At 44.1% G+C, this 14,107-nt stretch overlaps 1 protein-coding gene and 1 long non-coding RNA gene across 3 annotated transcripts; one reads left to right on the top strand and one right to left on the bottom strand.

The window, feature by feature from the left end:
* Nucleotides 1-1,142: 1,142 nt before the first annotated feature.
* sparc (secreted protein, acidic, cysteine-rich (osteonectin)) lies at nt 1,143-13,775 on the top strand. Of its 2 annotated transcripts, none has more exons than XM_047340639.1 (11): nt 1,143-1,250; nt 7,436-7,501; nt 7,969-8,007; nt 8,373-8,417; nt 9,613-9,700; nt 10,933-11,054; nt 11,271-11,391; nt 12,084-12,217; nt 12,811-12,959; nt 13,064-13,212; nt 13,359-13,775. In XM_047340639.1, the coding sequence occupies exons 2-11, from the start codon at nt 7,445-7,447 to the stop codon at nt 13,385-13,387; spliced, it is 933 nt and encodes a 310-aa protein (XP_047196595.1). In that variant the 5' UTR covers nt 1,143-1,250; nt 7,436-7,444; the 3' UTR covers nt 13,388-13,775. The 2 variants fall into 2 exon arrangements, with proteins under 2 accessions (XP_047196595.1, XP_035016693.2); XM_035160802.2 differs by lacking the exon at nt 1,143-1,250 and adding an exon at nt 4,974-4,997.
* On the bottom strand, nt 2,866-4,962 carry LOC118111945. The gene is made up of 3 exons (XR_004697161.2): nt 4,285-4,962; nt 3,600-3,832; nt 2,866-3,372 (listed from the first exon to the last, which is right to left on the bottom strand). It is a non-coding gene; the product is annotated as an uncharacterized LOC118111945 (long non-coding RNA).
* Nucleotides 13,776-14,107: the final 332 nt, after the last annotated feature.

Here is a 14,107-nt window from a genome sequence, read left to right on the forward strand (position 1 = left end):
CTCCTCTCTTTCTGTCCTTCATCGGCTGGACTGTGGCTTCCAGGCAGAATGGAAAAATGCCACGTTGCATTCCCCACCCCCCACCCTCCTTCCTCTCATCCAGCTGTTGTTCACATCAGCACTGTGGGAACAGACAGGACTAATCTCCCCTCTCCTCCCTCACCGGCTCCAGACTGAGGAGACGCTGGGTCATGGATCCAGAGCTCGGCTGCTTCTGTCTGTCGGCAGGTGTTCTGAAGAGCGAGTCGAGGATCCGATGAAGTAAATGTTCCACAGGCTCGAGAGAACTGAATGTTTCTGACCCACAGGAGCCGAAGCTTCAGAGCTGCAACGTCCCCAGAGGATAAACACTCACCGTCGAGTTATTCAGACAGAACCACAGAACAGCTGGTGTAACACACTCAGTCCACTGCAGATTCAGAGATTTGAGGTCAGAAGTTTGAGACATGACCCTGGATCCCTGCGGCTCTGTGACCTCTGACCTCTGACCTCTGACGTGGGGTCAAAACGCTGAACATCAGACACACGTTCCTCCTTAAAATAGAAACAAATGAAACCTCTCAGCTACGAGTTACGTTCACACGCAGCTAATTCACAACTTCACGTTGACGATTTTCACGATCCTTCCTTTACCTTTTATTCACTTCAGTCGTCATAAGACAAAAAACGATGAGACATGACCGTAAAGCTTTCTGGAGTTTGTGTTTCACATCTGAAGAACGTAGACCAACCAGACACTTGCAGTTTTGTGTCTGAATCGGACCCCAGCCTGATGTTTTCACGATAACAAAGAATGAATTAGAAAGTCCTGCCAACGTGACAGAACCCAAATATCATTTCAAACTTTTGGTCCGACCGCGGCCCGATGGGCTCGGTATCTTCACTCTTCTTCAAACACTAACACCCGGTGTAGTGTGAACATCACGTGCATCAGTTGTTTTCCTTCTTGCCGTTCGTCAGGGCCTTAAAAAGCAGATGCTGAGACTTTCTGATCTCCAGCTCCACAATCAAACTGGGAATCCTGCAGCTTCCAGACAGTGAGTCAGTGGGAGCAGAGAGTTAACATGAGGCCCTGCCTACAGGAAGAGAGAGGGAGAGGGGGAGTGTAATGGGAGGTTTGGCGGACAGGAGGGGGAGGGAGGGAGGGAGGCGTCCCACTGGAAACGTCTTCTGTGTGAAGTGGTGAGGGACTCAGATCATCCAGCACTCAGCCGACTTCTCTCCTGGTGCCCCTGCTCCGCTAAGACAAGGTAAGAGGTCTCACTCGGATCCGAATCTCCTGACTCTGGTTTCTCCTTCCTCACGGGACTCTGGGTCAGTTTAGACCTGGAGAAATAAAAGATCTGCAAGAAGAGATTTAATCTTTTCCTTAGTTTGACTGTGAGATTCAGTTTTGCAGAAGGATGTGAGGGGGAACAATGAGGAGTTGGCCAGAGCACAATCTGGTTTTGTGATTATCCTGCTTCTTGTTTGAGGGGAAACTTTTAGATGCAGAATTCTTCCCTTAACTTAAATTTCTTTGTCAGCTGCACTAAATCAAACAAAATCTTTCTGCTCAAAGTTTTTCTGAACCAAATCTTTTCTCCTCAAAGTTGAACGGAAATTAATTCACAAGTTTCGGCCTCAAACTTCATTCTCTTGATCACCTGCAGCAGATTATCCACAGGCAGCTGAGTCTGGGGCAATTTCTCCATTTTCCCACCGTGTTTACCTCCGTCTCTAAACTTTCCTTTTAAACCAACACCCTCCACATCGCCCCCTGGGTTTGAAACGCAGCTCCTGAGGCCTCGGATCTGAACGATCTCTGTTATTACTGCACAAACAGCTGCGAGGAAAACCACCGCCTGCAGGTAAACAGGCTCCGGTTGTGAGGACTCATTCTCTGTGGAGGTATTGTGTGCCACATCGGCAACAGGGGGAGACGGAGGAGGGGAGGAGGAGGGCGAGGGGTGGAGGTGGAGGTTGAGGGGGCTGGTTATTAAGGGTTGGCAGAGGAGGAGGGAGGCGTCGACACGAACAGTGATTATACATTTAAACAGCTTTTCTTTATGCTGGATTATGTGTTTTATGGAATAATGTCACAGTTCAGTTCGATGCCTCTTTGTTCGGTGGAAACTCAGCGAGAATAAAGTAACAGAAGAAAGAAAGACGAGAGGAAAGAGGTGGATTCCAACAAAGCCCGATAGAGTAATGAGAGCGTTTCTCCACCACAAATATCTCTCTCTCTCTCTCTCTCTCTCTCTCTCTCTCTCTCTCTCTCTCTCTCTCTCTCTCTCTCCCTCCCTCCCTTCATCCTCTCCCCAGACTCCCACTCTCTGATTACTCCCATGTAACGGAATGCGGGTTGCCATGGCGATCAGTTACCAGCTGTTCAAAGGCCCTCTGTGAAGAGTCTGCAAAGAGAAACAGGCTGAAAGTCTTGCAGAGTTTCTGTGTTGTTATGGTTCCGTCTCGACGTCTCGAATGGGTCAGGTCTCGTCGTCCAGCATCACGTGATCAGTCGGGGGTTTCGCTAACGCTCTAATAGTTCAACATCTGCTGGAGAGACTCAAACCAGGAGGTTGGAGGCTGTTAGAACAGAAGATTAAAGCCCACGCTTGTGGAAAGGACACGTGTAGTTATCTCCCATGAGAGGGGGTGGGAGTTAAATGTGTTTAGGTCGTTTCTAAACAAAAAAGAAAATCAGCAATTAGACGTAAAGTGCTAAATTTGTAGTATGTGCACGAGAAGGCTGCTTTCACGTGTATCTGCTGCAAAGGAACAGATCCTCCACCCAGATGTGAGGAGGAATCACACACCCACAAAGTTTGACTCATCAGTGAAAACTGTTCTGACTCTTCTGACCTTTAGCATTTTCACAGATACTGATATATTTTAAATAAGAGAGAAGGAGAAGATGCATAAATAAGATATTCTAACTCGCTCATCCAGCTTTGTTTGCTAAGTTAAAATCTAATATATCATAAAAAACATGTCTGGAGGCATCTTTAACTTTACAAACACTGATTTATTCAAATAGTTTTAGATATTCTGGATTTTTTGAAAACTTGTAGAATCTTCATTCGTCTTTTCCTGAGATTTTCTTCTCACCTGTTGGAAACAGTTTGCGTTGGCAGCAGTGTGAGCGAGTTCAAGAGCCACAGTGTCTCTGCACGTTTGATTGTTGAGGTGGCAGCTCTGAACCAAAAGGGAGGAGACGGGATAATAAGGGAGGTGGAGGAGGGGGGGGGTTGTGGTCTCGGAGCTGAGGATGCTGGGAAATATCAGGCCAGCTTGGCAAAGTCTAGAAAAGGTTTTAATCCACCGACAGGAAGGAAGGATCACGTTGTTCTTTGGGTTCGACGTGGAACAGACACACCTGCAGATTAGTGTCTGCAGAGAGAGAGAGAGAGAGAGAGAGAGAGAGAGAGAGAGAAGTAAGAAGAAAGGAAGGAAGAGTCGACAAGAGATTCGAGACCTTTTGGTGATAACGGTCGACAACGGTGTAATAAAACTAAAGATAAACACAAAGTGCAAACAAAGATAAATCTTCATTTTCTGCAGCAGCTGACCTGCCTCAGGCTCTTATTTTGAAGAGACACTAATACTATAACACAAACCTCAAACCTCAAAGTTTAGAACTTGGAGAGTTTCATGTGACTCAGGTTCCGTTGATCCTGAATATTCTCCTCCTCCTCCCTGCTCCTCTTGTTTGTGCTCTTTGTCTCTGAGTGACAGGGGTGACTGGTGGTCTCTGAAAACCACTCTTTGTCCTGGGGTCCCCTCTCTGGAGGAAAACAGGATTTGTCAGGTGTCTTGTTGCCAGTGGAGGATAAGGAGGAAGCAGCTGTGACTGAAAAGGGGGGGGGGGATAAAGAATAAAACTGGTGTTATTTGACGTATTTAATGGAAAACCAAATATTATTTTACCACAGGGATGTATTCGTGTCGGAAAACTCTTGAACACAAGTTGAAAAGAGTACGTTTACACTTTTGAGACAAAATTTAACAGGTTCTCTCTCGGGTCATGACCCACCTCTACACAAAATAAACAAACAAACAATAAACAAACAAACAAACACTAATGAAAACATAATAAAGAAAACAAAAAGCATATGGCGTCTGATGTCAGATGTCAGATGGTAGTGATGAGGATACTACAGCTGGGTTTGTGTTATCTTCAAATGTCTTGTTTTGTTCGACCAACAGTTTGAAACCAAAGGACGATAAAGAAATGCTTCAATCTGCAACCAGCAGATATTTTGGTGTTGTGATGATAAAAAATCGATAAAATCATCGACTGACCTTTGCAGATTTAATTTCGTAAGCTTCAGTCTCCTTCCGGAGCTCGGAGCTCACAGAGGAAATCACTGTTCAGGAGCTTCTCGGAGTATTTGCCTCCTGTGCAGTGTTGTTTGTCCGTCCTGTTTGCTGGCAGACAGATGGCTGCAGGTTGTTTTTCCAGGCTTCCAAACCCGCCTGTTATGTCACCGAGGAGAGGCAGAAAGAATCCCTCTAAATCTGTTCCCCCGGCTGGAAAAAGACACAGACGCAGAGCGAGACAGAAAAAGACGGACATTTGACAGAAAGTGAGGGCGGCGTCTGTCTGCGCAGAAAGTTCCAGTCCAGGTTGTTTTCCGCCGTAGCGAGTTTACACTTGCTTACCTTACTAACCTCCCAAATTAAACACATCTGAGGGGAAAAAGGCCCCTTTATGAGCCTGAAGTTTCCCTTTTAGCCGCTGCTGTTTGATTTTGAGAGCAGCTTTCCAAATAAAACACCTTCTCCAGCTGTTACGTCAGTCCGAGCCTCTATGACCGAGCACGAATATGTAACAGTGGACGAGCGATGAGAACACCGCGTCCCTCCAAATCAAATACTGACCCCGTGCTTCCTGGAGAGGACACCGGGGTTCAGTTTCTCACCCTCAGTCAGACGCACTTCTCACACGTGTCAGAGTTTTCTTTCTACGAAGTTTCCCGTCAACAGAACCTCCCCCTGCTCAGCTCTTTCAGAAGGTACAGAGACGTTTCCTTGTGCGCTGGATTATTTGGACACGTCTGTATTTTTCCACGTCCAAGTCCTCTGATGACTCCCTCGGACCTTCGTAAACAGTGGCCGCCATTGTAGAGGTGCTGCCTTCATTCTGCGTCATGCACTGAAGGAGCTTTCGTTCCCTTCGACAGGAAGAACACAACAATGCAAAGACATTCTTCAGGCTGTTGAGTTCTTCTCCAGATTTAATACTTCTCGCATAGAAGCAGTAAAGGAACATCTCCGCTTCTTCTATCTAGTTTTTATTATGGTGACAACACCTGCATCTACAGGAGCAGCCGTGCAGATCTGAGATATGATGCATCGTTAGCTGCTCTGAAGTGCGGACGTATTCCTGAAATCTCCTCGTTGGAGCTGTATGTGAGAACAAATATCCGAGTCTGTTGCTCTGGACATCTTCTGGAACTTTTCCTGCTTCTTTATAAGTGAAAGACAAACTCCGTAACATGTCCAGACCCGTTTTCTGGACTTTTCTGGAGTTCATGTCTGAAAACAACGAGACGGTTGAGAAAACTCATCTACTAATCGTTTAATTTTCTTGATTTCATTGAGTCTGTAAATCTCCAAAATGTAAAAATATCAGTCGTTCACTTTACACTGTTTAAAGTAACTTAGCATCACACACACAGCAGAAACTTTGAAAGTAAACACAGCAAAGCCAAATTAATACTACAAATATCCAAAGAAATTTAAATGCAAATCAGAAAGTATAACGCCAGAACCGGGAACCTTCAAAATAAAAGTCTCTGCTGAATTCACACTTATTACAAAATAACACATGTTAGCACATTTATTTCTGTATAATCACCAGATTGTTTGTAACAAAAATAAAACTTCATCTTGTTTTGTTCTTGAGAAGTTTTGTCTAATCTGTTGCAAATGTTAGACACAATAAAAGATAATAAGAGCACCACGTTTGAAGCAAGGACAGTTTTTTATTTTGATGTGAGATCTTGTACTAACGTGCTCCGAGGAGAAAACGCGGCATCGCCTGCAAGAGAACGACGCCAAAGTTCAAACAGTGTTAATCCGCTCAGAGAAAATCTTCTTAGAGTCGACCAGTAAACACGTTTTGCACAGATTGACAGAAATGCTGCTTTTGTTGCTTGAGGGTTTGTCAAACATCTCACGCAGACTTCACCCTTTTCACTGCATGTGTCCAAACACGTCGTCCTTTTCAGACGCTTCGTGTCGAGACGCCGGGCAACCACCCGAGTGAAATGTCAAGCTTAGTTTCCCTCGAGGTGAGGTTTTCGAGAGACAAGGAATTCTTCTCCAGTTCCTCTGCGTCTGATTGGATAGCTGCAGCACTTGTTGACAGACATGTTCAATGTTTGACGTCGCTTGACAAGATCGGTTTGTTTCATTTTGCTCGTTTATTGTGGGTTTGAACCCGCTGGCCTCTAATCCGAGGGGGCAGGAATTCAGAGTATGCACAGCTCTGTTTTTCAAATCAGACTATCCCCCGCTGATCTCCTGCAGCGTTCAGGACATCGTGCAATCTGTGTCGGGCCCTCGAGGAGAGTTCCTCAACAAAAACACGAGATACAGACGCTTGTATCAAGTTGAATTCCTGCTCTTTTTCATATCCAGTCACAACAGATGCAAACAAGGAAACAGGTGGAGCCTCCACAGACTCTTCAACTCGCCTGTGGAACTGTGCACTGTGGGATCTTTGATGCCGAGATGGTTTTCGAATGTCTGAGTGAAACCGCTGACATCACAGAGGTGGAGAGGGAGATAGCATGTTCAAAAGAGAGGGAGGAAGACCAAGCAACGTCCTCCACCACACAGAGGAGCCCTTGTTTAGTCCTTCACAAGAGACGAGACGAAGGAAGACAGTTTCAGATCGAGTGCTCGGACGCTCAGATGGAGACAGAACGATAAGGAACTCGTCTCAGAGCTGCAACAGTTCGCAGGAATTTCCCCAAGATGGTTAATCAGCTCAAAATAGGCACAAAACACTGCTGAGGCTGAAACTGTGCATAAACATAAACCAAAGTTCTGGAGCAAAGTTAAATCTGGGAAACAACGAGGAAGTTAAGGGATCAGCAAAGTTTCTATAATTCATCCTGAGAGAAACAGGAATGTCTCCACAACATGTCAACCTCACAGTGGCGCTAAAGGAAAAATTCAGCAATTAACAAAAAATGTCAACACGAGTGTTTTGGCTCCGTATCAGTTTGAATATCTGAATTGTCACAGATTGTGTGAATAACGTCTCGTCTCCTCCACCTGAAAACAGTTGTATTGTTAATATAGTTGATATAATTGATTCTCCATGTTGTTTTCTAAAGGACGAGTTGAGCTGAGACACTTCACATGTTAATGTTCCTGAAAAATCAACCTGTGAAAATAATAATAATAATAAAAAAAAAACATTTTGTGTTTGTGTCCACAGACTTTGAAGATGAGGATGTGGATCGTCTTCTTCCTGTGCCTGGCTGGCCACGCCATGGCTGCTCCTGTGAGTCATACTGTGTGTGTGTGTGTGTGTGTGTGTGTGTGTGTGTGTGTGTGTGTGTGTGTGTGTGTGTGTGTGTGTGTGTGTCTGTCTTTATGAGCTTGTTCCTCTCTTTGTGTGATTTCCTGAGTCGCTCTTGTCCTTTCTCCGCTGCCGTGTGATCATCAGTTCACGTGTGGCGGTGCGGGTTACCATGTGTGCTTTTGTGTGTGTGCGTGCATGACAATTGTGTTTTCCTATCCATGTGAAGTTCCTGTGTGTGTGTGTGTGTGTGTGTGTGTGTGTTCAGATTGTGAGTCTGTGAGGATGAAATGTTTAATTTCCTAAGACCAATTGCTCCCTTGAGTGCACACTGTGGTTGTGTGTGCAGATTTGGAGCTTCCGTGTGTGTTTGTGTGTGTCTCTGAACAGTGTGTCATGTGTTCATGTCCTTAATGTGAGTTTAACGTGTGTTTGTGTGTGTGTGTTAGACTGAGGAGGTGCCAGTGACCGAGGAGCCAGTTTATGAGGTGAGTCCAGATGTTGACCTCGTGTTTTTTATGAAAAGTCTTTAAAAAGCTGCTAAAACCAAAGAACAACAAATTAAATTCACCACGTTTGTTTTTCTGAATCCACTTGTTCCCCTGAGTGTAAACTGTGACTGTGTGTGTGTGAGAGTGTGTAGATTCAGAGCTGGGCATGCATATGTGTGTGTGTGTGTGTGTGTGTGTGTGTGTGTGTGTGTGTGTTTCTCCAGCTGTTGAGTGGGTGCATGTGTCAGATCACCTGCTTCTGACCTCCTTCATTCAAGTGTTTTTATTTCAACACCATCAAGTGTGTGTTCATGTGCAAGACTGTTTAACGTGTCTGTGTGTGTCTGTGTGTGTGTGTGCAGGATATTGATGATGCTGTGCCAGTGATTGATGAGCCAGTTGTCGAGGTCAGTCTAACATGTTCATCCTCTCATTATTAAAAACCCAGAAAAATACAATACATAATTTTTAGCAGTAACAAGGACGTTTAACTCACCGACTTAATTCCAACCAGTCGAGAAACAAAAGCATCAGATGGATATTTATCAACTTTAGATGAATTTCTTTGGAAATGAAAAAGAAGGCAACGTTTACTCGCGGTAGTTTTCAGATTGTCTCTGATTGTCTCAGGAAACTCGACCCACATAGTTCTGGTCTCATCTGAGTTGGATTTGGCCGCCGCGTCGTGTTTCCTGAGCCACGCAGCTGCTCGCAGAGCTGATCCGATCTGTGATGGAGCTCTGGGGTTTGGGAGGCCGGTGGTTTCTGTCCACGTGACGGTGGTGGCCAGTTCTCGTGTGAACACCCACAGCTGAGCGCCTCTGAAACCAAACAGAAAAACTTCTACTTGGGCAAAGTTATTTCAGAATCAGATTCTGCAAACAGACGCTTCTGGAAACGCTCAAGGACGTTAAGCCGTTGTTCCAAACTCGTTCCCTCTCTGGTACGATCAGCTGCAGCAAGTTGAAGAGTGAAGCTGAGCTGTAGTTCAGATAAAAAGACTCAGAAGTTATTAACAACCAGAGTTTATCTCCAATATTCAGCAGGAAACTTTGAAAGAATTCTAATAAGAGTTTGGTTTGGTCACTAAATTCCTCCCAAATTCATGTGATACCTCTGAGGCCTTCGTCTAAATCTTTCCACCAAATCTTTTCCTTATATGAAGAAACATAACAAAGCATAAATATTAGTTTTCTCTGGTCACAGAGTTCCTCATCGTACACAAACTATTGGAGTCGGTCTCCATGTGAATGTTTTTATCGTTTCCTGCTCCAGAGGTCCAGCGGGACCAGAGATCCCACAGCTGTTAATTTTAGCCGCTCGCTGAAACCGCTAGGAAGCCATTACGTCTTTCGTGGCCTCACCACATGTGGATCCAGCTGCTTGTTATTCAGGGAGGAACCTTCTTTAGTGGTGACGCTCACATTCGTTTTTTTTTTCTTCAGGAAAAAGCCTGAGGGAACGTTTAGGCGGTTTGGTCTGAGTGGACATCGAGCAGAAATAGACTCAGATCTGCAAAAAGTGTAAAATGCAGATGTGAGTTTTCTCTCCTGGAGTGTGATTGTGCTCACAGTCTGACCTCTGACCTCTGGTTGTCTGCAGGAGCCCGAGGTGGGAGTCAACCCAGTGCAGGTCGATGTGGGAGAGTTCGACGAGGCCATCGAGATCATTGAGGAAGAAGTTTTCGACAGTAAGTTCACAAACGCACACAAGTTTTCATCACTTCAGGATGAGGATGAACTGATTTACATCAAACTCCCTGAATATTTCACCACATGACAGACCTACAATCTCAAAGTTCACCTCGTTGGAAACGTAACTTTGTCTCCAAATGGGTCAAATCTCTCTTCAATTAAATTTGATTCATTATTGTCAGATTTAGAGTTTTTAGCCTTTGTTGCTCGGGGATGAAAGAACAAAAAGTTGTGGAAAGAACTGTAAAGGTGCAAATGTCAGTTTTCTTTCCAGTGTAGTGAAGTAACAGTAAAACAGATTCAAACTTAAATATAAACACACATATCATATATCAACTCAAACGCAGAGCTGAACACTAAAGTTTCAGTGACTCCAGAGAGGAAATGTGTCGCGTGTGTTGCTTCACACATCGACTTCCCTTCGTACACTTTGTGACAGCGTTAGATTTCACGGACTCGGCTCCTCGGTCCTCTGGTGTTCGGCTTGTGAAGCTCTGTCGACTTTCACCGAGCCTCAGACTCAACACAAAGTCAAAGAGCCGTAATAACAGAGTGGCTGATTCGGAGAGGAGACGTCTGTAATTACATGTTCTGCTTCACGAGGATCGACCAACAGGAAACAGTCCAACTGTACAAAATGTACAAAATGTACAAATTGTACAAATTGTACAAATTGTACAAACTGTACAAACTGTACAAACTGTACAAACTGTACCAGCTGCAGAAAGAAAACGAGCCAGATGAGACGTTTTGTTGACATCAGCTTCTTTACTCTGCTGAATAATCCTCGTATTACAATAAAAACATTCTTTATTAGAAGCCATCGTAATTCAAGTAAAAGTAAAAAAAGAGAACATTTCTCTTACTGTAATTACCAAGAATTTAGACATTAATAATGCATCCTGCACGTCAGCACATCTGGAAATAAAATCTGCAAAGTGGAGCGAATGAAATGATGTAATGCTCAAAATGCAAAATGCAAAATGCAAAATGCATAATGCAAAATGGAAGGATGGATGATGAAGAAAGATGATACCCGTGATATTATTTTTGAAAAGTAACTGCAGCTGTCAGTGGATATTTGTCCATGAAATCTAAAGAACGCCTTAATGGGATTTCTTCAAATTTGGCAAAAACACTCAAAGATCAACTGATTAGATTTGGGAGGTCAAAGGTCAAGGGGATCTTCATGCAGAAGCAGCCTGTAACTCCGCCTGTGTCTCTGCAGATCCCTGCCTGACCCACCACTGCAAGAAGGGAAAGGTGTGTGAGGTGGACGAGGACAACACCCCCCTGTGTGTGTGCCAGGACCCCACCGCCTGCACCGCTGCCGAGGGAGAGTTCGAGCACGTGAGTAAAAACCAACAACAAGCTGTTAAGAACTAAACCTTTTGTTAAATCTCCTCTTATGAAAACCTGATGTCTGTGGTGATATTAAGTTGCTGCAGCTTCACATTAAAAGTATTTAACTGGCTAAACGTAATTTGGCTTTTATTATGAAGTAGCCACTGGAAACTTAAACAGTAAATTTGATCCCTACTTCTTCTTCTTCTTCTCCTTCTTCAGGTTTGCGGCACCGACAACAAGACCTACGACACCTCCTGCCACTTCTTCGCCACCAAGTGCGCCCTGGAGGGAACCAAGAAGGGCCACAAGCTGCACCTGGACTACATCGGACCCTGCAAACGTGAGCTCGCACAGAAAAACCTTCAGCTCTGAGCCTAAAGAGACTCAGACTCAGAGGACGAGCACAGCTCAGTGTTCTCTGAATGTTCTCTGAACGTTCTCTGAATGTTCTCTGTCGGCGTGTCGACTGTTTGCGTTGCTGTGATTGATGGGCGGCTCCCAGGATCCGTCCCGACACGCAGGCTGCATTTCTTCCACTGTTCAAACTGACTCAGTGTGAGGAGAGGAGTCGGGGCCTGAGGGTTCAGATGGAGATCAAGGTTCTATGAGATCTCACAGGACGCAGGTTGTGACTGTGGATCTGTTTGTTTCTTAATAAATAGAAATAAAGCTTCAGATATTGGTTAATTAAATCAAGGTAAATAATCTCACAAACAAAACAGTAAACTTTAAATAGTTTTTATTTAAGAATATTTCCTAAAGGACGATTTTCCCAACATAACTTTATTTATTCCAGTTCATGTAACTCTGGTGCAACAATAATGAGCCTCATTAAATTCCCTCTGCAGGTTTGGACTTGATGCTTCATTCAGTCACTTTTCATTCTGTATTTGCACTAAATTATCAACCACACGTCACAAAGAAAGATAATGTGTTGGTTTAAAATAGCTGCTGCTGCTCACGACTCCTGTTTGACTTTAATAACCAGTGTGTGTGAATCATCAAGTATTAAAGTGTGTTTTCTCCCTGCAGACATCGACACCTGCCTGGACAGCGAGCTGAACGAGTTCCCCCTGCGCATGAGGGACTGGCTGAAGAACGTTCTGGTGACTCTGTATGAGCGCGATGAGGACAACAACCTGCTGACCGAGAAGCAGAAGCTCAGGGTGAGACACACGTCACTCGTTGATCATTTCATCGAGCGTTAACCTGACAACTATTCTTCTTTGTGAGAGAATTCAAGTTTAAATGTGACAAATAGTTAAAGATATTATAGTTTAAAGTTCTTCTCTGGTGCCGCAGGGACACAATGTTTTATTTGATCTGGTTTTCTTTTAACTTGAAGATGCTCATAAAGAATAAAGATGAATCCAAACGGTTTGAGGATTAAACTCATTCAGTCGGAGGAAATGTTTATACACTTAACTTCTGTTTATACGACGACTCCACAGCCGCCAGAGCAGATTTAGCTTCTGTGGATCATTAAGAAGAACATCTGGAAAACATCAGGCTCTAACAAGACATAAAGAAAAGACCTCTTTCTTCTTGCTCATCATATAAAGCTCAGTGGCACCAGAGAGGAGCAAAAGAAAATGTTTATACCTCAAAAACTAAAAAATACACACAGTTCATCGATGTTTATTCATGAAAAACATGTCAAATTTTGTTATTTATTCAATTGAAAACACAACAGAAAGTCTGACGAGCACATTGAACGTATCTGCGTGTTTCTGACGATGCTCTGTTGAAAATGTTTCAGGTGAAGAAGATCTACGAGAACGAGAAGCGGCTGCAGGCCGGCGAACACTCTCTGGACCTGCTCGCCCACGACTTCGAGAAGAACTACAACATGTACATCTTCCCCGTGCACTGGCAGTTCGGACAGCTGGACCAGCACCCCGTCGACGGGTACGAGCCATTGTTTCAAAACGCTCGCAGCCTTTGTCGATTTCAGTTTCCTGACAGCGTCGTGACGTGCGTGTCTTTGTGTGTCTTTGTGCGTCTCCCTGCAGATACCTGACCCACACAGAGCTGTCCCCCCTGCGTGCCCCCCTCATTCCCATGGAGCACTGCACCACCCGCTTCTTCGAGGAGTGCGACGCCGACAGTGACAAATACATCGCCCTGGAGGAGTGGGCCGCCTGCTTCGGAGTCAAGGAGCGTAAGTGTCAACCGTGCAAACTCAAATTCATATGACTTGATACTGATAATTATCTAGATAAACGATAATTATAAATCTCTTACACTCTGAGTGATGCTCTGTCCAGATGTTTGACTGACGGATGTTGTGAATCTTTGTCTTTGCAGAGGACGTGGACAAAGACCTGGTCATCTAAGCTCCTCCGAGCAGCAGCAGCAGTCTGACAACACCTAGTCGCTACTAACGGGACAAGGTGCTGATCCCTAAGTTAAAAATCACAGTAACGGTGCTAATTGCAAATTATTTTTTATTTTTGTTTTGTTTGAATAATGACTTTTCCTACCTATACCACTAAAAAGATTACAAAAGAGAAACGTGCACAGTCTGTACTAACTTTGAATTCTCCTGTTGGTTGAACAAAACTCCCAGTAAAGTAAACTAAAGACCTCTGGTGTAAATGTATGTTGTGGACAATATTATTTTAGACGCTATGATTTGTTCAGGGCTTTAAACGGAGAACAATTTGAAACGTTTTTATTGAGGAGACAAAAACTGTAAAGTCCAAAATAAAGTTTCTAAATAAATGCTCCCTCTGCTTGCTTTCTACAAAACCACGGTTTAGTTTTTGCACTCTGTTGGTGGTGGACTCCTTATTTTGTGTATTTTGGTCTTTGAACCTTTGACTACTGCTTGTTCGTTGTTATTTTCCAAACAGAGTCCGTGTCCCGGTCCAGGACACGCGTGTACTGATATTTTGAAGCAATAAAGACGATATGTTGTTTTGGACGTGTCACTGAGGGGAAAATCTCGCAGGTTGAGTGTTTTTCTCACTAATAATAACATGTTTCTACTGAGAGCACGACCAAAACTCTTCCATGAATAAAAGACTATGAAAAGAAAGATCTGGAAATCTCTG

The sequence above is a fragment of the Hippoglossus stenolepis genome, chromosome 7, assembly GCF_022539355.2.
Source record: "Hippoglossus stenolepis isolate QCI-W04-F060 chromosome 7, HSTE1.2, whole genome shotgun sequence".
Classification (NCBI taxonomy): Eukaryota; Metazoa; Chordata; class Actinopteri; order Pleuronectiformes; family Pleuronectidae; genus Hippoglossus; species Hippoglossus stenolepis.